This window comes from Pyricularia grisea (genome assembly GCF_004355905.1).
Source record: "Pyricularia grisea strain NI907 chromosome Unknown Pyricularia_grisea_NI907_Scaffold_7, whole genome shotgun sequence".
Taxonomy (NCBI): domain Eukaryota; kingdom Fungi; phylum Ascomycota; class Sordariomycetes; order Magnaporthales; family Pyriculariaceae; genus Pyricularia; species Pyricularia grisea.
The window spans coordinates 1771792-1797430 of NW_022156720.1; the positions used below are offsets into that span (position 1 = coordinate 1771792).

The following is a 25639-nucleotide window of genomic DNA, read 5'->3' on the forward strand; positions in this document are numbered from 1 at the left end:
TTGACTGCAGATGGGACAGCAGATGACAATGGACAGCAGCCCCTCCAAGGGTGCTGCACACAATCGAATTGTTCGAGTTAGCCGACTTGAGACCTTGTCCTGATGATTGCGACTGCTGACCATTTTTGGCAAGAGGGTCCAGACTTGCTCATCCACGTGAATCCTGGTTCGAGTGAATAAATTGTTGATTAGCGTGCTCAAGACCAACTGGACTGGACCGCTTGACGAGATCGCCAAAGAGTTGGATGCGGATCAAGTTGAACGGTACTGTGTTGTATGTACTGTACTCGGTACGGATTAGAAGTTACATCCAGCTCCAGTAGGACCACGCCGGTTATCTCCTCGGAGTTTGCTAAATTGAATTTGAAGCCATAGGGCAGAAGTTGCCGTCAAAAAGCAGAATTGATGGCTGTATCGACAACAGATTCATACATTTTGTTTCTTCTTGATAAGGTCTCTTGAAACTTCCAACTGGGTTTAGGTCTGCGCCATATTCGTCACTGTACGGAGTAGTTAATTGTGTTCTTTTCTTCTTCCTTTACTTTTCCTTTTCCTTTTTTTTTTTTTTTTTTTTTTTTTTTTCTTTTTTTTTTTTTTTTTTTTTTCTCCTTCCTCGACTTTTTCTCTCCCCTCTTTCTTCAGTTTCTCTCTTTTACTTTACTTACCCGGTTCCCTTTCGGTATATCTTTTCCCCGGATCTAAAATAGGTTGTAATGGGATATAATATGCCACGGAGGATGGCGCCGTCATTGTTGACAAGTCCGCCGAGGTTTTGGTTTGGTGACGATTCAGAAAAGGTTTTCAGTAGCAGAAAAATAGAACCATAAGGCTTGGATGAATGTGGATCGTCATCGGTGTGTGGACCGTCCATGGAACTCAACGAGCCTTTTGTGCTGGCCTGGATTTGCTTTTCTCTCTCTTTCAATTTGCTCATCGAAAAAGGGGCGCCCGAAATCCCAACCACTTGACAAGCCTGAAGCTGAGCTGTCAATCCCTATCCCAATATTATATGTCACGAGAAACTACAGAAATCCCACTTGACTCTTGTAGACGGTTTTGCGCGACCTTCTTAGAGGCCACTACCTGACTTTCACGATTTGGGACCCGCTTTGACCTCGATCTCGCTGCTTAAGCGAAAACGCACCTTGAAACCAGCAACCTAGCAAAGCGCGACCTGGATGGTATGCTGCCGGCATTCGATTTCCGTCACAGTGGCGACAGTATCCTGTCTTAACATTGCTCAGCATTAACTTGAGAAGACGGCTATATATTGCCGGTGATATCCAGGAGGAGCAATTCATCTGCAGAACTCGCTGCACGAGAAAAAAATTAGGAGCTTTGAAGGTCTTAAAGAAAGGATCGTGAGGATAAGCTTGCATGGTACACCTAAGACCTCACCGCTTGGAAAAGGGAAAATTTACTCGAGTCGAGGCTAACCTACATCCAGGTAGCAACCAGCATAGACAGAGACCCATCTGGAGATCAAGATCAAATCTTGTGGCCAAGGAGCGTAACAAGAAAGAAAGAAAACCCGCAGGACCAACAAGGACTCAATCAATCAAGGTATTTCGATAAAAATACAACGATCAGGTGTAAGCGACGGCACTTGGGTTGCGTCGATTACCTACCCAAGGTACCTAACCTAAACCTAACCTAGGTACCTACCTTACTTACCTCACCTTGCCAAGCTTGCGCAAGTGCTGTGCTGTGTTGTGCTCAAGCGGTTGAGCGCCTCAAAACACCCCCACTTTACATCAGTCAATCAATCGATTTGAGGTGGGTGGCGTCAACGTCAAACCATCAAACCCTTTTAAACACACTTCGTTCCGAAGCCAAACTGCGAAAAAGCCATTCGCTTCTTCGCCGGCAGCTTGAGCATCTATCTCCCCACTCCTAGGTGATTATTGTATGGTCTCTGGACTTTGTGAGCTCCTCTCGGAAAACAACCAATCAAGACATCAGGAAAAATCGAAAAACGCCCGATTGAGCCTGTGTCTCTTCAAGTATGCCCCCGGCGGCGGATCGTGGAGACAATGGTGAGTTCCGATTCCTTTCCCATTTATCTGCCTCTGGCCTTGACTATAAATAAATGGTTATACTCTCAGAGAGTTCAATGGCCAGTGCCACCTTTTCGAGGTCCTTCAAGGTCCTGCATGATCTATTCCGACAACACAACCTACCAAAGGTGGACTTAGACACAGACTGACCATGTCCCGCCTTCCTGTGCTACCATGTCCGCTAAAACAGGCGCAACCGAATTTCACGATGAGGGCGAAGACCGTGGTCGCCGCAAGCTCGGCCCCGGCCCAGGGCTGCAGATTCCCAAGAACCGTAGCACTGGCAATCTGGCCGTTATAGGCGAGACCTCGGACCGATCCCGCATTCGATTCTCCTTCGACGCTGGTTCCGCAGGGGCCGACCTGGATCTCCTCACGAGGTACGACTCTCGCCGACTTTGCTCTCCATCGCGTCGCCAATGATACATGCATATGCCATCGCCCTATAGTTGCCTAAAGTCTTGGCCATTTAAAGAGATGCTTTTAACACGTCCATGTGTCTTTGCATCCTTTTAATCCTTGCCTGTGTACATTAGCAAGCTCTAATGCAGCCTCTTCCCGGCTTAGCGTTATTAGCTGTGCGGCGTCGCTGTCGATGGCCGCGCCAATCCCCCCTAGTCTAGCCTGTAGCTGACCGCCGCTGACCATGCCTTCTCTCCGGTAGGTCTCCAATCATGGATCACGACCACGGCCTAGGCCTCTCTGGCCTCAGGCGAATCCGCCAGCAGCACTCTATGCGCCAACCTACCATACCGTCGAATCCATCCTCCCGCAGTCCCTCGGTTGCGCGCCTTCCTCGATCCGCCTCGATGACTTTGATGCCTCCGCCTCGACGACAAGGGAGTAACATATCGCTTTCACCTGGCCCCGCGTCGCCCACCTTTACCGAGGATTTGTCTCGATTCCCCTCGGAATCTTTACACTCCTTTTCCTTTGCCAATCAGTCCGAGGAGCTCATACACAGCCGCCAGAATGTACTCAAACGGTCGATAGAGTTCATGAGAGATCACATGGGCTGGGCCGCTGCCAACTCCGCAGATCCTGCTATGGCCAGCGCACAAGCACGCTCTTCCGGAGATAAGGAAGCCCAAAGTATGCTGGAGTTGCTTGCGAGGGCACAGGTCCTGGCTGCCGGGAATCTGCCGAATCCGGGCTCGACCTTGCCATATGGCCCTCTAACCGGCCCTCCCGACGTCTCGGGCGTTAATGTATTTGACAGAGGTTTCATCCAGAGGACCTCAAGCCCGGAGCCGCTGGAAGAGTCTTCTGATTCTGCGCAGAACCTTCCTGGCCAGGAACCCAAGCGGTCCGGGTCCACCTCCAGAGGAACTTCTGACTCGGCCGAGTCCTCCCGAACACCTACGAATGAGAGTGGCGCTTCCGCGCAAACTGCACAGACATCACCGCCGGTTTCCAGAAGACCAAGTGTACTGCAGCGAACCTTGACGGATACCCGTCATGCTGAAATCGAACAGAAGCTCGTGACTGCCATCTCAAAGCCTTATGCAGCGTCTACTGGGGTAGACCCGATCCTCTCTCCAACAACGGTAGAGTCTTTCAAAGCTGCCGGGGGTAATTTTGCATCGTCCGTGCCGCAGAGTGCACCACATGGCCACGCGTCCAGGTGGGTGCCGGCGGCACAGGCGATTTTCACCACAGAAGCCAAGGCGCCCTGGACTATTTTGGTCGCCAACGATCTTGCTTGTTTGGTATTCGGGGTGACAAAGGCGGAAGTGAGAAAGATGGGTATACTAGAGGTTGTGCAGGAGGATCGCAGGGCGTGGCTTGCCAATAGATTGCGAGGGAATGACGTAGATGAAGCTGGAGCTGGCGATTTTCCAGAGAGTGAAAGTAGCTCTCCGGAGCCACTCTCGCGCGTAGCATCTAACAGCTTGCTCGGAAGTCGGGGTGGCGGCATCACCGCACACCTGCTTAGCAAGCCGAACTCCCGGGCAAAGGCCTCGGCCAAAGTCCAGGCCGCGAAAAAGCCAAAAACCAATCATGACAGTGACTCAAGGCTATACAAGACAACAAGTTCGCAAGGTGGCAAGTCTAACGGCGTTCTTCTCTGTGGCGACGTGGTACCGATCCAGAAGAGAAATGGGGCAACCGGATCAGCCAGCCTGTGGGTTAAGGAAAAACATGGCGGCTTGATATGGGTTGTCGAGGAGATCAGCGAAGATACTGCGACAGTCACCCTTAAAGAGGAGAGCATTGTTGAGAAGCTGGATGGTGCCGTTTCTGCAATTTGGGGAGGCATCGATGCGCGGCCTGGGGTGGACGTTGGAAAGCTGATACCCCGGGTACCAAGGCAGGGCATTGATCCCAGGTCAGGCGAGCTCGACTATGCCCAGATCAACAAGAAACGTTTCTACACGTGTCGATACTCGGATACAGTCAACATACCAGCCACAGTTGAGCAGATCAGGGGCAAGACCGAACTCAAGGTTTCAAGCTTCCCCCACATCGCGGGTATCATAGTCGTCAATACTCACGACCTAAGGATCAAGAGCTCCAACTCGGTCTTCAGTGGCGCTCTCTTTGGATACGAGAAGCCAGATGGCATGCGAATTACCACTCTCATTCCTAGCTTCGAGAAGATGCTAGATGTAGTCACGCAGGACAATTGGTCGCTGGAGGAAGCAGTCGTTGTACCGGAGCAAAGCTTTCGTCAAGCATATGCAATCGTGGGCTTGCGGGAAGGCAACCCTGACACTCCGACAAGCTCCATGCGGCCATATGGGGTACCTGCAAAACATCGTGATGGCTCTGAAGTCAAAATCGACATTCAGATGAGAGTTGTGCAGAGCGAGAGCGATAAAAATCCCATGATACCCGAGGATGCCGTGGTGGAAGATTATAGCGACGAAGCGAGCAGAAGGTTGAGCACTGCGTCTATGCCACAGGCCGAAATGGTTTATGCTCTGTGGATCACGTACTCTCGCCACCTGCATGCATCGCAAAGCCACGCTGGAGATGCAGCCTCTCCGTTGCTGTCGAGACGAGAAACTCAGATGCATCAGCCGACACCAGGCCAAACTCCTGCGCATACGCCACCTCTCGAAGGCGATTCAGAAACAGAAGAGCCTAAGAAAGACACCACGATTTCAAAGTTTACCAGACAAATCAAGGAAGTCGCACGAGAAGCTGCAGCCAAGCTATCGAGCGTAACCAGCAGCAAACCCAAGGAACAACCGACGGCAATGGTTCCCGAAACGAAAGAGGTTGTCAAGGAGACGGCTGCAGAGGCGGCTCCGGCCAAGCCACGCAAAAAGACCATCGACGATTTTGTGATACTAGAGGAAATGGGACAGGGCGCCTACGGTCAGGTCAAGCTAGCCAAACACAAGGAGACTGGCAAGACGGTGGTGCTCAAATATGTAATCAAGGAGCGCATCCTGGTCGACACTTGGACTCGTGATCGCCGCCTCGGCACTGTGCCGTCCGAGATCCATATTCTCGATTTCCTGAGCCGTAACGACCTTCGGCATCCCAATATTATCGACATGGAGGGTTTCTTCGAGGACAAGGTCAACTATTACATCGAGATGGAGCCACATGGTCTTCCGGGAATGGATCTATTTGACTACATAGAGCTGAGGAAGAATATGAGTGAAGACGAAGCGCGGCGGATTTTTGTGCAGCTTGCACGAGCGGTACATCACCTGCACATTAAGGCAAAGATCGTCCATCGGGACATCAAAGATGAGAACGTCATTCTCGACGGCGGTGGCCACGTCAAGTTGATCGACTTTGGCAGCGCAGCATATATCAGGAAGGGGCCATTTAACGTTTTTGTCGGCACAATCGGTAAGTTTTGGCTGTTTGTTCCTGCTACATATCGTTTCAAATATACAAAACATACGCAGCATTGTGATGGTGAGCCCGACTGACATAAAACAGACTATGCGGCCCCCGAGGTGCTAGGCGGAAGACGCTACGATGGCCCAGCACAAGACGTATGGGCGCTCGGCATTTTGCTTTACACCATCGTCTACAAGGAAAATCCGTACTACTGTCTCGACGAGATTGTCGACCACGAATTGAGAATTCCATGGATCCTTAGCGACGAGAATATTGATCTCATCAAAGGGATGCTCAACCGGAACGTCGACGAGAGGTTGAATATTGAGCAAGTGTTGGAGCACTCATGGTGCAAAGCCGCGGGCGATGACTTTGATGGCCTTCATGCGATCCCTGGTCCTTCCAATTGAAAGGTGCTTTCGACGACAACGCACACACGGCATGTCTGTTTCAGAAGTGAAAAAAGTCATCAGGCAAGGATGGAGGAGTAAACGGTTGGGAAATACATCAAAATTGGACTTTGGGTCGGAGTAACGGCATCTATTGTATGGGAGAAATCTGGGTCCGGAGTCTGGAGCGTTTTGGCCACTGCTTATGGGAATCTTGTGCATAGCGGTTGTCTGGCCCACGACAAATCGTTTGAATGTCTTTACTGGGTCCAAGACGACCGTGGAGGGTCTTTGTCTGCTTTTATGCTAGCGAATGCCTTCGTTGCTTGTCACATCCTAGACTGCATATCTAGAAATATACCTTTACCAAGTTATGGATTGCTGGCCAGTCGATAAGGGAGTCTGAGGCAGTCACTCGGTAGTGTCATGCTAGAGATGAACCTTGGGTTTCTGTTTGTAGAGGACAGGATGGATTGTCATATAAGTTGAACTACAGCATACCAATCGTACATGTCATTTTCATATCATGTCAGCTTTTGGCATCACCCTGATCAGTCCTTCCGTCTGTCACATCCCCCCTGCCTCCCCTACCTCCTCGGCTCCCTCGGCCGCGACCTCCCCCTCTACCTCGACCAGCGCCGCCGCCTACCCTCTCCTTGCCGGCCGGCACCTTGATCTTCAGTCCCTCTGGCAGATCGGCCACTTTTTCACCATCTTTCCAAAGGACCCCGACCTCGTCGGGTCTCCTGCCCACGACCTCCTTGAAATACTTGACGGGCACCAAACCAGCCTCGCCACCCTCGGTCAGCACGACGCCGTTGTCGCTCAGCCACCACTTGGTCTCGCCGTCGCGGAGCGCGCGCTCGACGTCCAGGTACACGAGCAGCTCGGCGTCCCTCCTCATGCCGCTGACGACCTGGGCCTCGGGCCCGGGCAGACCCGTGCTGCAGTGGACGTGGTTGCGGCCCATGGGCCGCAGGCCGCCCGACGCCACGATGGCCGGCCAAAAGGCGTAGTACGTCCCGTGCACCACCACCTCGGGCACGTTGCCCGCCTCCACCGTCACGGCCGTCAGGTGCTCCGCCGACTCGAGCTTGATCGAGTGGCCCTGGTTCGCGCGGATCATAAAGTCGGCCGGGTCGGTCGAGTCCGCAGAGACCGAGTCAGATCGGGGTTTCATGCCGAAGCGCTGCTTGTCGCTGTTGGATACGGCTTCGCGTATCTCGGGCAGCGTCACCTTGAGGCTTTTGATGGGTCCCCATGCCAGCTGTTGTTTTGCGCTCGGGGAATTTTGGGAGGGGGGTTTAGGTCAGCCTTATGTGAAAGCAAAGAAGAATAGAAATAGACTGCAAAAAGAAAAGTAAAAGAACCCACCACTTTGTCCAGCGGCGCATACCCCTCACCGTCGAGCTGAATGCCCGCGTTTGCGGCCTGATGTCTTAGCAGGCGGGACAGGGCGCGCGATATACCAACATCGCGGGACTGGCTGCCGCCTCCGCCACCACCACCACCTCGTCCTCCACGCCTGCTTCTACCTTGTCCGTCCATATCTGGAGACGGATGCCAGGCTAGGTGGCTCTGGTGACGTAGAGTGTGAGTCTGCTGACTGGATGGTTGTTTTGTGAAATCCTGCCGTGCAAGGATGCGTTGACTAGCCTCACGTGCGAGTGTGATTGTGTTGCTGTTGTTTGCTACGAATGTATGTGGTGTAGTGCCTGTGGAACCAGTGACGTTTTGGAACAAAGTCTGGAGTGTCTGGGGTCTTTTTGGTCTTTTGATATACATTCAGTAATTGAATCCGTTGGTTTTTATGCTATTTTCTTGACCTTTTTTTTTTAAGGGTAATATTCATTCATTCTGAGTCACGCCGTCAAACGCAAGGCTGAAAAAAAGGACAAAGTCAGATGGAGATGACACTACCGTAAAAAGTTATCAGATGTCTATCTGACGGACGGGTGCCCCTCCAAAAATTTAGCTAGGGCTGCGTTACACAATTGTTTGTTGGTCCAGGGTCCAGCTTGTGAATTCGACCCCACAATGTCGAGCAAATGCATTCTTGGGAACAAACATGGATTGCAATTGTTGCATGCTGAATAAGAATGACTGTCTTTTTACTCACTTTTGTAAACAGAGGTCTTTTATTCTTTTATTCTTCTCTCATTGCGTCCCTAATTGGCTGCGTCCTTTAGGTCAGTCAACACACTAGACTAGAACTAGAGTCTAAACAAGACTGGGCGTTAGTGGTCAGAGGTTGGTGTTAGTGGTTTGAGATACTGGGTTTTGTTTTGTGATGGGATGTGTAATAGAGGGTTGAGCAAAGCAACGACTATCACGTTGGTTAAAATTTGGGCAATCGGGTTGAGAATCGCAATGGCGCATGGCTGAGTTTCGAATTGTCAGCAGGCTGTATTTTATGATTTTTTTTCTTTCTTTTCTGTCTTTAATTCGTAGTCTTTTCCGTCATAGTTGCCAAGCAAAGAAGTTATTCCCGGCTTTGGCCCGACAAAAGCCAGGGGAACAAGCTGAAACCATGTAACAATCTCCTTGTGGTTGCACCAAAAAGAAGAATACGTACCTACATACCTACCTACCTACCTACCTAGGCAAGCAAAAGCCCTGACGCCTTGATTTGGAGAAAGAAATACACAGTTTTGCATAAACGCGGGGTAAGGAACAACAGCCTGGTCGCTTGCACAGATACTGCAGCACAACTTGATCAAAGAAAGCCAAGCCAAGCCTCAAGGTCGGGTTCAAGCAGGCGCCCGTCTGTTGCTGCGCGACAAGACGAGTTGGGGGCTGCTGCACGTGAAGCGAGATCAAATATGCGTGCAGACCCAACCTCATGCGTGGAAGCCCACCAACTTGCAGAAACGGCTCGTCACGAAGTGGATAGCCAGCCGGTGACTTTTTTTTTTTTTGTTTTTTTTATGCGATGGGATTGTGATAAGAACGCGACAAGGCTCCCTCCCGGGTGTGCTCAAGCAAGCTTTTGTCGATAATGGATTTCTTTTTTTCAATGACATCAGAAGGCGCTTCCTGGCGTCATAAAGCGAAATAACATGACAGAAGTGAATATTTGAAAAGAAACCTACGTACCTAACTCCAATGTAGTCTTTTTTTGGTGACTTGCAGGTGAGCGCTGTTATATGTAATCGGAGAATAAAATTAGAAGAACATTCGAAGCTTGAAAGTGACCGTGAAACACCAGCGGAATTGATTAGTGTGTTCTCCAAAACGGCCCCCGCCGGGTCGCGGCATGTATTGGTTGAACCCGGTACACCCCCGTTGACGGACCGCTGGATCCACTATAGCTCCCCCTCCTGCTTGTCCAAGTGGGTGGGTGGGTGGTGCTGAACCAGCTCAAATGAAGTCGCGACTAGCTTCCAGTAGTTGTAGGTACCTCCCTGCCTTACCAACAGCTATCTGTACCTTTCTTTACCTTACCTTGCATACCTCCCAGGGACAAACAAATATATTTACCTATTTAAACCGCCGCCCATGTCAATAACTGTTTTTTTTTTTTTTTCTTGAAATGGGAATGTAGCAAGCAGACTTTGGCTACGTAGGTTATTTCCATCAAGCTCGCTCAGTAAAGGTAACGTATTCAAGTCAAATAAAGTGAGTTGCCTTGAATAAGTTGGCGATGAGGTCACGATGCTTTGTCGTCCCCCATTAACCCCTGCATTCAGTCTGCAAATTGCCTGCCGCGGCTTACTTATTCACCTAGGTAGGTACTGTAAGATACCAGGCAGGCAGGCACATTGGCCGAATATATCCCAGGTCAACATACTCGTAATATCATAGCGTCTAAATCAAGAATTCAAGGGTAATTGCCGACGGAAATCGAAGCTCTACACGAACCACTCTCTAGTCAATGGAAGAAGGGACTGCGTTGCAGTGGAGACGGGGTCAGAGGGGCTCAGCGTGGACTTGACATTTACAACGTTTGTTCCTACCTGGTCTGGTAGATCGCGTGCATGCGAACGCTGCAACAGTGAGCGGAGCAGTCGTTTGGTTTCGTCTCAATGTGCGCGCCAGTCCAGTCCAGATACATACCTTACCTACCTTACCTACACGCCTTGACATACACACAATCGATTAAACACTTTTGATCCGCTCCCGCTTTTCCCACCTTGTGTCAAGCCAACCACAAAAAGCCACCCATCACTGTTCTCAACCCTTTCTTTTACAATCTCTCGGTTCTACAGCCACCCGAATCCAAAAGTCACGACATTGTCGTCTCTTTTTCCCTCTACTCCCCATCTCCTCTACGAAACCCCCCTTCTCACTTCTATCTCTCCCTCCCTCTCTCTCTCTCTCTCTTCCTCTCCGCTCGAAGTCTGGAACTTGTTATCTCATCAATGTCACAGCTTTGAGATCCGGTGTCTTGATCGACAAGCTACGCATTTGCATTTCCTCCTCATTTTAACCTGATTTGCACTGCATCAGACCGACCGACCGATCGATATTTCAATCCAATTGCTTCATTGGTAGGCCACCTCAATGGTCCTTTACTCTGTTGGCCAGAACAACAAAGATTTTTTTTTATGTTTTATTTTTGTCATTATTTTTTAACCCGAAACTGACAACGAGCTATCCTCGGCGCAAGAACAAAGTAGATTCTCGGCAAATCCTAGTCGACTTGCCTCGTGGTCTCCGACCGCTTCGTCCCGCCCTCCTCAAGCCGTCTATCTAGGTTTAGTTGCAGGCTTTTATCGCATCCGCAAGACCAGACCTCCCCGGCCGTAAAACCGAACGAAGCCCCGCCCGCAAGAGAGCACGGGCACCAGATTTCCACCCCCGCCTTTGAAGCTCCTCCCAAAAGGTAACCAAATACAAATCAACCCAACAGCAAGAAGCAAGCATTCCTTGGCCCCGCAAGCCTCACATTGGCTAGTCTAATGTTTTTTTTTTTTTTTTTTTTTTCCTCCCAGTTTTTTTTCTCTTCTATTTGCGATTCTCCCCCCCCTGCTGTCGCAAAAAGGTTCGTTGCGACTTCTCTTCTCACGTTTGCAGTTTGCATTGGCATGCGCATTAGTTACTCATTCCTTGATACCACCCAAGTCTTGTTTGATCAAGATTGGCCACACTTCCTTGGCTTCCCAAATCCCGCCCAAACTAAAACACGAACCGTTAATAGTCATTTCCAGTCACTGTTCGGTGCAACGCTACACAATCACTTAAACACTGTGTTCCAAGCATGCGCACGGCAACGTCATAAAAAGTCTGCCCTTAGCTAACGCACGCTCCAGCTCTTCGCGCTGAAGCCTCTTCAGCCCTTGCGCCATTCCTGGTCGCGTTTAGCCACTCATTGTACGCGCGCAAAAACCCTTGTCGGCTTGTTCCTTGTCTGGCGAGATTTCGCGCCTTGCGCAACCCTTGATTTCCACCTTCATTCCTCTACCATTACTTTTCTCTCAAACTACCAGACGCAGACATAATGGTGGCAACAGAAGCTATGGCAAACGAGCTTGCTGAAGGCATCGACAGTCTCAAGGTCAGCGACGATGAGCCACGTCTTGGTCCTGACGGAGAGCCCGCGCCCAAGACCGATGAGGAGTATGCTCAGGCCCAACTTACCGTGAGGGCCATTGTGTCATCCAAGGAGGCTGGCGTAATCATTGGCAAGGGTGGAAAGAACGTCGCCGACCTCCGTGATGAGACGGGCGTCAAGGCCGGCGTCAGCAAGGTTGTCCAGGGCGTGCATGATCGTGTCTTGACCATCACAGGTGGATGCGAGGCCATATCCAAGGCATATGCCGTCGTGGCTCGTGCCCTCCTGGAAGGTGCGCCTTCTATGGGCATGGGAGGCGTCGTCTCCAACAATGGAACCCATCGTAAGTTATCAAATGCCTGCTGACGCATGGTAGTTATGATTTTTTTTCCCCGTGCATGATGGACTGGTCTACTAACACTACAGCCAACAGCCATCAAGCTGCTCATTTCTCACAACCAGATGGGCACCATCATCGGCAGGCAAGGCCTCAAGATCAAGCACATTCAGGATGTCTCTGGCGTTCGCATGGTCGCCCAGAAGGAAATGCTTCCACAATCGACGGAGCGCGTCGTGGAGGTTCAGGGCACACCAGAAGGTATTCAGCGTGCGGTCTGGGAGATCTGCAAGTGTCTCATTGACGACTGGCAGCGAGGCACCGGCACTGTACTCTACAACCCTGTCGTCCGCACACAGCCGGCGGGCGCAACACAAATGGGAGGCGGTGGGGCCGGCTATGGCACATCCAACAGGGGCGACTACAGCTCTTCTAGGGTCACACGAACCGGCAACGGCGCTGACTTTAGCAACGGCGGCGGTCGTTCCTACAACAGACGCTCAGATTCGGACGCAGCAAACCGTGGCCCACCAACCCATGATGAGAACGGCGAAGAAATTCAAACGCAGAATATTAGCATCCCGGCGGACATGGTTGGTTGCATTATCGGCCGTGCTGGTAGTAAAATTAGCGAAATCCGCAAGACTTCCGGTGCTCGCATATCAATTGCCAAGGTACTATCAACCTACCCTGACAATTCCCCCGGGGCAATGTAAGATTGAAATAAGATGGATTGCTGACAAGTCGTTATTTTCTACTCAGGCCCCTCACGATGAGACGGGCGAGCGCATGTTCACCATCATGGGCTCCGCCAAGGCCAATGAGACAGCCCTCTTCCTTCTATATGAGAACCTTGAGGCCGAGAAGATGCGTCGGAGTCAGATGACGTCTCCAGAGTAGCTTCATCACACTGCGCCGTCAATGGACCCCAACTTCAACCCAAGCTGAGGAGCTTACCGCTGTCGAGACATAATTCGACTCCACACCACGATCCTATACTTAAAGGGGAATCCTTTCTTTGTTTGATCCTTTCTTCTTTTTTCCTTACTCGGTTCGACTCGATAATCCTTGTTCTCACTGAGGCATTCAGACCTGACTTGCCGCGAGGCTGAACAAATCTTTGGCGGGCGGGAACGACTCAAACGATGCGATGATTTGTATTTTCATTTTCCTCTCACTTACCTTTTATTCCTCACCAACTTCTACACGCCTCGAACAAAATTAATGCAGCAACACGCCCATCATAACAATGCTGCCATCTTTCTCCTGCCTTGAGACCGGGGATCGACAGTCGGTTGCCTTGCCGTGTCTGTTGCCCACGGAGCAGCCAGTTGTTTGGACAGGCCAACATGCGGGGTCTTCTGTGCCCTGGATACTTTTGGTATTATACCTTGCGAAAAGGATAACAGTGGAGGGCTCTTGGTTGTCACTTTGCCTGTCATATGTACTTTTCGGCAACAAAGCTCCCCTCACCTCGTCCTGTCCGAATTCAACAACTGCGGTCCAGCCTTGGTCTCCTGCCTATGGCCATCGTACTCCTCCGAAAACCAGGCAGCAAGCATCCATTTCCATCGACAACCAAAACATCCACAATTCATCAGGCGAAACGGTATTAAAGCAGCTATTTGAGCTGTGCAGGTACTGCAAAACCAGCGATCTTAACAGTACACGCTCGCTATCTCTTTCATCCCCCTTCACCCCTGGCGACTACGATCCATAAACCCCCAACACTTCAGACAATACCACCTGTTTGGGGAGTTCAACTCATGTTGGAATTCACGATCAGATATGGTCAATACCTCCCATGCGTATGCAAGTAACAATACCCGCAAGGCCACGCGTGACGCAAGAACGGGTGCCGGCTAGAAACCGTCAAACTCGGCTCTCGCAGCACAACTGGACTTTCGAAAGAGCCTGAGTATCTTGCATGGTCGGATTTGTGGGTCGTGCAATTCGGCGTTGGTCTTTATTGTCTGGAATATGGCGCATGGATTCCCCTTCCCCGATGATTTTACTTTGTAGTACTTCTCTCCCCACCTTTATATCTCGCCTCTCTATTACCGTTTGAAAACTCGACCGGTCCAAGCAATACCACTCTATTTGGTCGAATACATTCTTCAAAACACCGCCATTTCAATCGACGCACATCAATCTTTCACAACTTTCCTCTCTTTCATTCATAAGCCACGTCACATCTCACTTGGAGATTGTGATCCCAAGGTTCGTACCTATCAAGACCGTAATCTTGGGACAATCAAACAGTAGGCGAGAATGGGAAAAGACTTCACTCTAGTATTAGTCTAGTCGAGGAAATCCAACAAGCTCTCTGAATTTGTAAAAGGACTATGATTTCTCTTATGTCATTGGTGTGCAAGCTATGTTTGTTGTTGGTTGATACTGCGCATCATCTTATTCACCATGTGGATTACATCCTATGATGATCCTACCTATAATAGCTTGGGTGGGCCAGCCAGCTGGGTCCCCATGAAGTTGACCCGCTTTGATAAGTGATAAGAGGTTGTATAGTGGGGTTAGGGGTCTTTAGTTGCAGGGGTTTGGTGGAAAAGATGATGACAGCCTGTCACTCGCCTATTATGGACATTGGCAAATATAAACAACCGTGACTACCTACTGTGCCGTCTGTGTTCGATGCGCCGGTCATCTTTGCTTCACAATACCAGGGATATTCACACTCATTTTGACACAATTAAATCCTATGTCTTGTCTGCACTGAAAACATCTGCCTTTTTCGGTCGTTTTCTGTTTTTTGTTCTTGTTGTTCTTGGCCGAGCAGGGAGGACAGAACCTTGTCGCAAAGCGCCGCCATCCTTCCCTAGTTACTACCAATTCCAAATTCCAATTCGTTCGAGGATCGAAATATAGTCTGAACCCGCAGCAAAGAAAAAAAAAAAAAAAAAAAAAAAAAAAAAAAAAAAAAAAAAAAAAAAACCATGGCTCGTACAAAACGCACGGCGGTGCAGCGTGAACCGTCCTCAGAATACATCAGCAAGGCCGACCGGCCCGCGCAACGTAGCGACGATCTAGCGGCTCCGAAAGCCCAGGATGTGGTGCTGCCTGCGAAGACCGATGCACCTCTGCCACCAATCGTACCTAGGGATGTCGGCCTTACACAGCTAGTGATCTCGGTCGCGGGCATCTACGGTTCTTTGTATGTTTGTTGTTGTCGTTGCGCTTAGCCAGCCGCATCCCGAACTGACTTGACTGACGAAAAATGTAAAAACAAAAGCCTTACCTGGGCTTACCTACAGGAGAAGCTGACGACGACAAACTATGGCCCTCCCGGGTCGCCGCCCGAGGTTTTCAAGTTCCCAGTGTTCCTTAACACCATCCAGTCGCTCTTCGCCGCCGCGACAGGCTTCGTGTACCTGATAACCAGCACGCCTAAGGGCCGTCCAGTGCCCCCAATCATTCCGTCGCGGGCCATCCTCGGCCCGCTCCTCCTTGTCGCACTGACCACAGCCCTGGCGAGCCCCTTTGGCTACGCGAGCCTGGCGCACATCGACTACATCACCTTCCTGCTCGCCAAGAGCTGCAAGCTACTGCCCGTCATGTTCCTGCACATCACGCTCTTCCGCAAGCGCTACCCGATGTACAAGTACCTGGTCGTCGCGGCCGTCACGGCCGGTGTGGCCGTCTTTACGCTGCACAGCGGCTCCAACAAGAAGAAGTCGGCGGGTAGGCCGTCGTCGGGCCAGACGTCGTGGGGTCTGCTGCTGCTCAGCATCAACCTGCTCTTTGACGGCCTGACCAACTCGACCCAGGACTACATCTTTACCGCCTTTAGGCCCTACACCGGCCCGCAGATGATGTGCGCCAACAACATGATGAGCTCTGTCGTCACGGGTCTGTACCTGGTACTCAGCCCTTATCTCGTCCAGACCGGTCTGGGAAGCTGGCTGGGCATGGACGTCGTCGCGGGCAGCGGCGCCGGGGAGCTGCAGAGCGCTCTGGCTTTTATGCGCCGGTACCCGTCCGTCTGGAGGGATGTCCTTGGCTTCGCGGCGTGTGGCGCAGTTGGCCAGGTCTTTATTTGTAAGGTTCCCCCTCCCTCCAAGACCAACTTGATCTAGTTGTAGGAATGGGGCATGTAAAACAAAAACAAAAAAACTAACCAGCGTAAATCACCCATCTCTAGTCTACACGCTTGCTACATTCTCCTCGGTCCTTCTGGTCACTGTTACGGTCACGCGCAAGATGTTCACCATGATCCTGTCGGTTATCGCCTTTGGCCACCGCCTGACCCAGATGCAGTGGCTGGGTGTTGGTCTGGTGTTTGGAGGCATCGGAGTCGAGGCCGCCATTGCGAGGCAGGAGAAGATGGCCAAGGAGGCTGCCAAGAAGAAGGCTGGCAGCGGTGAAAAGAAGGAGTTGTAGAGGAGATTATCCTTCCTATTTTGTCGTGTACGTGTACAAACCTTGGACAGTGTTTTGATACTTTGAACTCTTTTTTTTTTTTTTTTTTTTCCATAAAACATACAAAGATCTTCTAAAGAAATGATTCAGCTTGTCTATGATGTACACAGTAAGATGCTCTCTCTTTTACACTATCGGTCTCCACTTGTACTATGTTGATTTAGTTTGAAAAATGTTTGTTTATACCGGTAGTTGAATTGTATAAACCCTGGTAATGGAACGTACGTACGTGTACGAATGGCAAGCTCACTGAGTCGCGAGAACGGAAAGGTCCGTCCTATTTTTTGTTTGGTTTTCTTTTTTTTACCTTGATGGAACATGCCGAATGTAACATGCCCAAGTCAGTGAGTGACCTTTTTTTACCTTTTCGGTCTTTTTGTTTTCCTCTCTCTCTCTCAGAACAATTAGAAGAAGAGATGTATATACACCCCCTCCCCATCGGGTGACGCGGGAGATGGATAAATCAAATGGAACAGATAAAAATAAAAATAAATAATAAAAAAAAAACATGAGATCAGCCTGTGACAAAAATAGTATTACTTTAGGTCCGTCCACCACCCCCCCCCCCCCCCCCCCCCCCCAAATCCAAAATTCAAAAAAAAAACCCCCCAACACCTCCGAAGGAGGGTGGGAAAGAACAGATGAGGAGGAAACAAACAAATGTTAGAATTTGTCCCCGAACGTCAGAGAAGAAAACGACACGAAGTGGAGGGGGGCCCCGGAAGGTTATGCCAAGTCAGTCGATGGCATGCCAACGGAACTTTTTTTTTTTTCGTTTTGTGCTTCTCTTATGTCATTTCGAGGTTTAGGCTTACGACGACAATAAAAAAAAATTAACAAAAAAGAGATCGAGATTTGGAGTAAACCAGGCTCGACATGTACAAATGACTTCGTTTTGAATCAGGCATGGCAAAACGTGTGAAATAAAAATGGACAACAAAAAAGGGCAAGATAAGCATATTATAGTTATATTTGTTAGGTGCTGCTAAGCATATTAATGGCATTAATGAATAATGGCCAAAAAAAAGGAGTATAGAAATAAAACAGATTAAAATATATGAGTATATAAAATATAGATAAAAAAAAGACTCTACTACGCAATGCGTCCGGTTAAAATGTGCCAAGGGTCTGCTTGGTCCCTCTTGTTCCACCGCATACGCGTCTTTCAGCTGATGTCACACACAAAGAGAACAGAATCCAGACCTTAATATACACCACAATCACTACACATTGAATCATAACTGCCCAGCCCTGCCAGGGAATGAGCTTCGACTCAAAACGCCCACCCGAAGGATACATGCAGCTTCATACCAGGTCCCCTCACCCACTGTCTCTGCTTATCAATCATCACTCATTGGTGGCAATTGTCTGGTTCGACTCGAGCTTCACACGGCCGCTCAACCAAACATCTTGGTGTCACCATGTGTTGCAGAAGTTGCATTTCTGTTGCAATCATGTCCTAGGAGTTGGTTTTCCTATTGAGCATGCCCTATCCTAGAAACTATTACACTCTCCTCCAATCAATATCTTCCTCTCCCTTGACACGTTCGCCAATAATACCCTGGCAAGACTTTATATGAAAGTCTCTTTTTTTTGTTTGTTTTGTTTGTATTGCAAAGCAGCAAAGCATGTCCCGTACGTCATCTGCGGGTAGGGAATGCTTACCACCTAAACAACCCCCCTCAGAAGCGCCATGTATGATGCAAATGAGTTTAAAAAAAAACTCCGAGATGCTTCGTTAAGACAATAATAGCCTCCCAACCAACCCTGAAATCAAGAGATTATACATTGCGATAGAGAGAAAGCGTCAGCGAGATTTTCTTTCCCCATGTAAAAAAAAACAACAACAAAAGGAATAGCGATTGAGCCCCTGCCTAAGTTCAAGGCCCTGAGATCCGAAACATAGAAAATATAAAGACGAATAAGCTACGCAGTGATTGCCACCAATTCGCCGTCCGCTGTGCTGCGTTTCAAGAATTGAAAATATCTGACATATGAAATAATAGGGCTTCGAGGGCCCATGCAAAGAAAATCGTAATGGAGGTTTGGGGTTGGTCGGGTGATAATATATTTTGATTGTTGAGGTGTACAAACGGTTCATCGATGAGTGGTCCTTTAAGGTTCGGCTCAAGTGTTTTGTACACGGCAATGTCCGCGGCTGGACTTGCTCAGATCAAATCAACTCGTCTATTGACCTCACAATAGGTGTTTCGCCCTTCGTTGGGGGACTCCGGGGATCTGCGACCTGCGTTGGGCGAGCGAACGGACGAAAGGGGTCCCTGGGGAACACCGTCGCCCGAGGTGAGAATAACCCATCGTTTGGCGTTGGCGGTTGCTCCACCAACCGCAGGCCGGCGAAGTCGGATCCAAATGGGTCATGTAACGGATTGCTCGTCATAGTCTCCACCCTCGGTGACATGAGCGCATCGTCATCCTCAAAGGTTGCAGCCGGTAATATCGGAACATGCCGCTCGGGGGATGCCTGTTGGTGCTCCTCCTCGACTGGTGATGGCTCTTCAGGCAGGTGCATTGGGACGAATCCACCAAATCCTCCAAAACCTGGACCGTTGTTCCTTTTTTCAAAACGGTGCGCTCCGAAACCAGGAGATGGTGGAGGCATCCCGAATCCGGCAGGCGCAAAACCGGGCGAGAGTGGCGGCCTTGATAGAGTAATTGGCGCCAGGCCGCCGAGGGGAGCTGGCGGGGGCGTCTTCGACAATCGTAGAGGAGCGAACCCCGGGGAGGGAGGTGGCCTTGAAAAGTTCATAGGTGCAAACCCGGGCGACAAAGGGGGCTTTGGGAACCCGGGCGAGGGTGGGGGCCTAAGCATGGCCGAAGAACCTAAAGAGCTCGACGAAACAAATCCTGAGTCGGGTTGGGCTGGTCTGAAGTCCACGTTGAATCGACCGAATTTGCCAGGGTCTTTCTCGTCCTCCTTCTCCGACCAAGAGAAGCTTGACGGTGCGGAAGATGGTCCTGCAGACACAGGGTCGGCTCGGTTGGGAGTCGAGTTTCCACGAGGCCTCAGAGGACTCCGTTCGGGGCTGTCTGTAGCACCATCATCTCCAGGAAGCGGTGCCGTGAGTGGCTCCTTCTGAACAGGCAAGTCGATGGCATCTACAGAGAGCGCCACGCGGTGCTTCGTGGGGCTCTTGCCAGTACGCGGCCTAAAAGCTGAACCTGGACTAAGCCGCTTCTTGGCGTTTTCCTTTTGGAAGTCTTGCAAGCAGTACATGAGGCGCATATTCGGGCTGATCCAACGACTCCTGGCTTGGGCTGCGTGGTAAGCATCGTTGACGTTGAGCTCTGGTCTCTGGTACATGCCGTAGGCAATGATCAAGCTAGCAGACCTGCTCGCGCCTTGTTGGCAGTGAATCAAAACCTTTTTTCCTTCCCTGGTCCTGCGCTCGATGATCTCGCAAAGTCCCATAAGATCTGGCGCGATATCGGTGTTGTGATCCCAAAGCATGTGAATGTACTCTGGCTCCTTCAAGGGAGGTGTCGCCTTTGGCGTGGTAGGTGTTGCCGAGTCATCTTGAGCTGGGAAATATTCAAAGGCCGTCGCAAAGCTGCAGGCCGTATCGGGGATCGGAGACATCTCCTTTAGCTGTTCGCTCTCCCTGGCTCTCCTCGCTGCAACCTCAAATGGGTTCTGCACCTCTCGGGCGACGTTGATGACAACGTCGAACTTGGATGCTTCCTCCGCGTTGGGCTCCGAGTACAAAAATACATTATCCTCGTAGATTGCGATTGGCCCCTCTGGGTAGCCAGGCGATTTCTGGTCCTCGTTGTTCTCAATCTCACGGAAGGGCTCGATATCGAAGGCTGCCCTGTTCGCAACCTGTGCCCTGATTGGGGATCCCTCCTCCGGAATAACTTCAGTAGCGCCTACGGGCGGCGAGTTTGGTTTTGACGGGCGCAAGAATTCGGAGAGACCAGACTCGTTTCGCTCCAGTACTGTTGGTATCGTCATGCCCCCTGCGGGTCCAAACGTCGACGACTTCAGTCCTTGAAGCATATGCGGTGAGGATGTCGAGTGCTTCAGCGCACGCCTCTGGAGCATCGGCGGCATGGAGAGGGTTGGGGAGGCCGGAATTTCCATCAGAGTTGGCTTGACGAGATCATGAGAGCCGGTCTTCAAGCTTAAGTTGCTTGGCTTGCGCTTCATGGCCGGGATCGTAGGCTTGATAAATGACGGAGAGGAAGGCTCAGAAGCAAGTGTCGAGGCGAGTGAATTGGGGGCAAAGGGAGGTTGTATCGAGAGGCCCTTCATGTTGCGTGGTCGCCTAGGCCCAGGCGATGTCATGGGTCGTACTAGGGTTGTCGGCTCAGAGACTGTTAAGGTACCCATGGATGAGAGGCCACCGAATGTTGGCCCTGCGAAAGAAGAAAGAGGTATTAAGTTGACAGGCGAATCGGGGGATGAAGATGGTGACTGGTCCGACAATGATGAAGAGTCGGTGCAAGAAGCTGTTGTTGTTGGCGATGAGTCGCTAGACTCGGTCATTTGCGTCGAAGTGCTATCATGATGTTTATGTTGTTGCGGGTCTGAAGGAAGTGCTGCTGGATGTAATGGTTGCTGTTGTTGGCTTGGGACCTTTTGCGGTGTAGCATCCATATCCATCATCTTGGCGTCGACAACCGTTATTGTGCTGTGGTCACTCATGAGTTCCGAGTCGAGGTCGAAAACTGACATAAAAGAAGGTATTTGATCCTCATACAATCGCCGAGATGCAGCAGAAGGCATATTCGATCTGGCGAAGCACCGCTCTTCTTCAGCCTTTTCCAAGCGCCTCCTCTTGCTAGACAATTTTCCAGCCAAAGGCTGTGCCGGTCTCCGTCGCGGAGTTGAGCCGAACCGTATAGGATCCTCCGTCTTGGTCGAGTGTCGACTTGCGAGATGCAAGTCGTTTATTAGATTGTGTAATAAGCGGCTATAGGGAAAAGAAAGAAAGAATGGTGTGAAAGTTTAAAAGTGGGTGGTCGTCGGATAGGGACAGCGCAGCTGAATCCTGTGGCCACCCCTTCGCATCGACCAGGCCGAGCTGATCTTAGGAAATCGACTGTGTTTCGCCAGAGTGAGATTCCGTAGTATGTCGATTCCGTTTTCCTTTTCGCAACGCGGCGGCAAAGGAATTGAAAAGAATGAACGAAGAGAAGCGCGATCGCCTAGAGCGTGTCCTTTGGGGGCTTGTCGTTTTGTGGCGGCTATTAAGCAATAGGCAGACTGTCGCGGTGCGAAAGGTGTCGTGGGAAAATAGGTAGAGGAGGGAGGAAGAGGGCTGAGACGGAACGAGTCTCGACGGGTCGGAGGCGCAATCAAAGGTCAGTAGCACATTATGCGTGTTGATCAAAGAATGCAAACCGAGACGGACGTTCAAAGAAAGAAGAAATCCAGGTCCAAATAAACGTCGGCCCGCCAATAAAGCGCAAACAACTCCTCGTGTCTCTCGAGACTCTCTCTTTTTCGTTGTCTCTCTTAGCTCTTGTAAATGAGAAAAAAGTGTGTGTATTGGTAAGAGAACCAAGTTCAAAGACAAAAAGTGGGAAGGAGGGAATAAGAGAAACAAGACCGGCTGTGTGTGGTGGGTGGTGTGGGTATGGAAGGAGTCAGTTGATGGATGGATGGGCTGGAGGGAAAAAGGAAAACGAGGCAACAGGTCCCGGCCTCTTCCTTTCGCAGCGACTGGGGGAGTTTGGGGCTAGAATTGCGGGCACCTTCCCTCTTTTTCTCGTTACTGGGGTGTTCGTCTGGAGGAGGATGGATGGTGTGGGAAAGGAGGGTACCTGGGACTTTGGGCACGATGGGAAATGGGAGGGAATGTCGAATGAAAGCAAGCCCCACCTGTGTCAACCAATTGACGGGAGTCGCTATAACAGCATCACAGTCGAGTCGGGTTGCAGGGGGTGGGTTGCAAGGTCTCGGGTCTCTCGTCCCTTCGTCAACGAGGCATGTACTGTACAGTACGTACATAGGAAAACCGCGTGCAAAAGAGCAACAAGCGGCGGCATCGAAGTAGCGCACCATCAAAGCAAGGCAAGGCGGGTGGACCCTCGGTTGGCCCCATTGGGCGGGGGCTGGCGCTTCCAGTCACGGCGTGTTTGGTCGCTGCCAAAAATAGAATGACCAATCACTAGGCCCACACGGCAAGGGGACTCTCCCTATAGCGAATCATCTACCTGCGCCCCCTCCCCTTGCCCCTGGCTGATTCTTTCATTGTGTGCCCATCCCATTCCAGATCCCAGTCCCGGTTTTGCTGTTGCTACTCTTACGTGCTACGTAGCCGCCTTCCCCATGGCTCGCAGGGCCCCGCATTTACTTAGTTCTCGCAAAGAGGAGAGGAAAAAAAAAAAGGGAGCGAGAGCGACGTTCAAGCGCCAAATTAGCTGTTATTCGACAGCATAGTGGCAAATTTAATTGACATCTCTCGAGCGGAGAAAAAAATATTACCGTAGTCGAAAAAAAAAAGTGTACCCCTTTCATGCTAATGTCTGCCTCAAATCATGAGGTCCCGTCTGCCAGACTGGCTGTGTGTCTCGCAGGCAGCCAGCGCGCCTGTGGGACAAACGCCTGCCAGCTAATGCATCCGTCGCGCCAGGGCAGGTCAAGGAATGCCAAATGAGAGCGCTCGAGCGTTAACGCTGCGCTTATTATATAAATCACGCAAACGTTGAAGCTTTTTGGATTAAAAAGTATCCGCTAAACCGAATCGTTTGTGGCGGGTCTGAAATCCTCCGGTTGGCCGCCGTTTTGGCTTCTGACGGCGAGGAGGTTCCTGTGCTTTGGATCTGTACTGAATCTACCTTAGGTAAGGGATCTTGAAATAGCAACAACATTTAGACGCTGACAGAGTAGGTAAGTCAGGTACCTGTACCTACCCGCCTTGATTTCTATGACATGTACGAGTTTGGCCAATCAACCTACATAGGCACTTAAGGTACCTAGGGTACCTAGGTAGGTATTTAGTATACGTCGAGCCGCTGCAGAGCCATAGTGATCCACAACCGCAATGTTCCTGTAAGTCACTCTCGGGAACTCAATCTGTGGGATTTTACTACGTAGAGATGGCCATCCGTTGTCTCGTCAGCAGCGTGTGAATCCTTTCTTGTTGAAGGCTGCCAAGCAGAGGTACTTTTTTTTTTTCCTTAACTGTGTTCTGAAACTGTACTATGCACCTGTATCACTATGCATGTTTACAGTAAATAAAACCATCATACTGCAACCAGCACACTGTCCCACGGTTGCATCGGTGGAGAGCGCTAAAAATGCCCCACGCTGCCTTGCCTCCAAGCACAAGATCGTCTCCTGTTTCTCCTAACAGTCCCCCCCTCTCTTTAGACTGCCAAGCACAACTTGAAACAGCGGGTTACCTTGCCACCTGTACCCGCTGGTGCTCACAAGGTTTGGCTGTTTGTGTGAGAGAAAGCGACCGAACAAAATTGGGGAAAATGATCAGAGGAAGATCCACCGAAGATTCAAATCAATTTCGGTCGATGGTCCCACAAATGGGCGCCCGTGTGTATTTACCAGCAGTCAAATTTGTCTCGCAGGTGGCAGAAGAAGAGTGTTTGTACTGTACTCTTGTGTTCAATTTCGTGTAAATGTAAAAATAAAACTTGCGCGCGTGCGTCGCGGTTAAGCATTGGCAAAGGCTTTGCTATCCCTTGGCTTCTTTGGAAGGGAAAAAGCCTGGAGCCTCAATTGAAAGAACAATTAAGTTCCAAAATTGTAAGCATGTATTCCAAGTCGAGTTGTCTTTTGCAATTTACGAATAGAACACTCATGCATTTACGCTTGATTCGGGAATCTCCTTAATTCCTTTTTTTACATTTCCCATGCCTCGATTCGAGGTTGCGGCGAAAGGGGTCAGATATTAAGTCTCTGTTCTAATATTTCCTTCGTCCAATTTTTTTTTTTTCTCCATGGGCTCGACTCAACTACCAAGCAGTGTAATAAGCCATCCTTTTCGGCAAGCCCCGTTCCTCGCTGGAGAGCAGGGAAGACTTGTCTTCTGAAGCATAAGATTGTATTCGGTTGTCGTTATAGTTATTTATTTTGCTTATTTTATTTTATATTATTTCCTCCCGTCGAACTTGTGCTTTTCTTGGACTTGCGCCACAGTCTGGCCTTGCGGTCACAAGAGGAACAGCCGAGTTTCAAGCTGGGTGACAAGTGGACAGATGTGACTGATCAATCCGGCTGCCCAGGCCGAACGAACATGCTTGAATGACTGACCATTGCCGGGTACCCAGCGTGGTATTTTTTATTTTTTTTTTCCTCGGCTCCTCCTTGGACAGGGCTGAGATGACTAACATGACTTGACAGATCGCCAATGCCATCGTGCCGAGTTATTTTGGTCTCCAGCTGGTGGCTGCCAAACCCCATTTCGGTTCGTTTTATCTTGACGACTCCACGCTCCGGGCGAGGCCGAAAGCATGCTCCTTTCTGGTGAAGTCTTCCTTGGCCTCGGCTGCTTCTTGCAACTGGGCTACCGAGGACTTCCTCAATGGGAAACCCTAAGATTGTACAATGCTTATTTAAAAAGCCAAAAATAGATATCGTTTTCCCCGGTGCCTATCTTCCGTGTCTCTGCCTACTTGTCGTGTGGGCAATACATTAGGGTACGTGGTCCGACAGACTGCTTTTGGCACGGACGCCGGCTGCATTAGGAGATAATCACAAAAATGACGTCGGGGTTTTAGATTCGAGCATCTCATTTTCCATGCATCGCCTAGAAGACGCACAGAAAACTAGTTCAATCAAGCCATTCGAAATCTATAAGTAAGTCATGATGATAAAGAACTTGTTAGTGCATATCGACAAGACGAGAAGGATTCCATTGCGCCGAAGAAGACTCGAAGCCAAATGAGTCCCGTCAGCTTTCATCCTAGACCTAGGCTTAGTTCTAGTTCTGTCAGCTGTTCAGCCGCTTATAACGACAGCACGGAAAGAGTGCTACATCCGATCTCGATACTCCACAGAACTCGGAAGTAATCCTGATTCTAGGGCTGACCCCTCTTTAGCACCACGTACTCCGTGATCGTCTACAATCCATGGCTGATAGTAGATCAAACCAAGGATCCGCTTTGTGTCAAGATAGTGTTTTGAGCATTCATTGATTTG

The 25639-nt window shown here is 50.2% G+C and overlaps 5 protein-coding genes across 5 annotated transcripts; 3 read left to right on the forward strand and 2 right to left on the reverse strand.

Annotated features, from left to right (window-relative positions):
- Nucleotides 1-1815: 1815 nt before the first annotated feature.
- On the forward strand, nt 1816-6739 carry PgNI_09527 (uncharacterized protein). Its single transcript, XM_031129509.1, has 4 exons — nt 1816-2036; nt 2248-2437; nt 2625-5867; nt 5961-6739. Exons 3-4 carry the CDS (start codon nt 2732-2734, stop codon nt 6269-6271), a joined length of 3447 nt encoding a protein of 1148 aa, XP_030978185.1. The 5' UTR covers nt 1816-2036; nt 2248-2437; nt 2625-2731; the 3' UTR covers nt 6272-6739.
- A 40-nt stretch (nt 6740-6779) lies between these two features.
- Nucleotides 6780-8202, reverse strand: PgNI_09528 (uncharacterized protein; the record flags this gene model as incomplete). Its single annotated transcript, XM_031129510.1, has 2 exons — nt 7625-8202; nt 6780-7517 (listed from the first exon to the last, which is right to left on the reverse strand). Exons 1-2 carry the CDS (start codon nt 8033-8035, stop codon nt 6780-6782), a joined length of 1149 nt encoding a protein of 382 aa, XP_030978184.1. The 5' UTR covers nt 8036-8202.
- A 2265-nt stretch (nt 8203-10467) lies between these two features.
- Nucleotides 10468-14406, forward strand: PgNI_09529 (uncharacterized protein). Its single transcript, XM_031129511.1, has 5 exons — nt 10468-10740; nt 10860-11075; nt 11503-12087; nt 12178-12755; nt 12844-14406. The coding sequence occupies exons 3-5, from the start codon at nt 11691-11693 to the stop codon at nt 12979-12981; spliced, it is 1113 nt and encodes a 370-aa protein (XP_030978182.1). The 5' UTR covers nt 10468-10740; nt 10860-11075; nt 11503-11690; the 3' UTR covers nt 12982-14406.
- Nucleotides 14407-14949: 543 nt separating this feature from the next.
- Nucleotides 14950-16564, forward strand: PgNI_09530 (uncharacterized protein). Its single transcript, XM_031129512.1, has 3 exons — nt 14950-15250; nt 15329-16134; nt 16238-16564. Exons 1-3 carry the CDS (start codon nt 15033-15035, stop codon nt 16474-16476), a joined length of 1263 nt encoding a protein of 420 aa, XP_030977748.1. The 5' UTR covers nt 14950-15032; the 3' UTR covers nt 16477-16564.
- Nucleotides 16565-18688: 2124 nt separating this feature from the next.
- Nucleotides 18689-21262, reverse strand: PgNI_09531 (uncharacterized protein; the record flags this gene model as incomplete). The annotated part of the gene is made up of 1 exon (XM_031129513.1): nt 18689-21262. One exon carries the CDS (start codon nt 21260-21262, stop codon nt 18689-18691), a length of 2574 nt encoding a protein of 857 aa, XP_030977749.1.
- Between the last annotated feature and the right edge of the window lie 4377 nt (nt 21263-25639).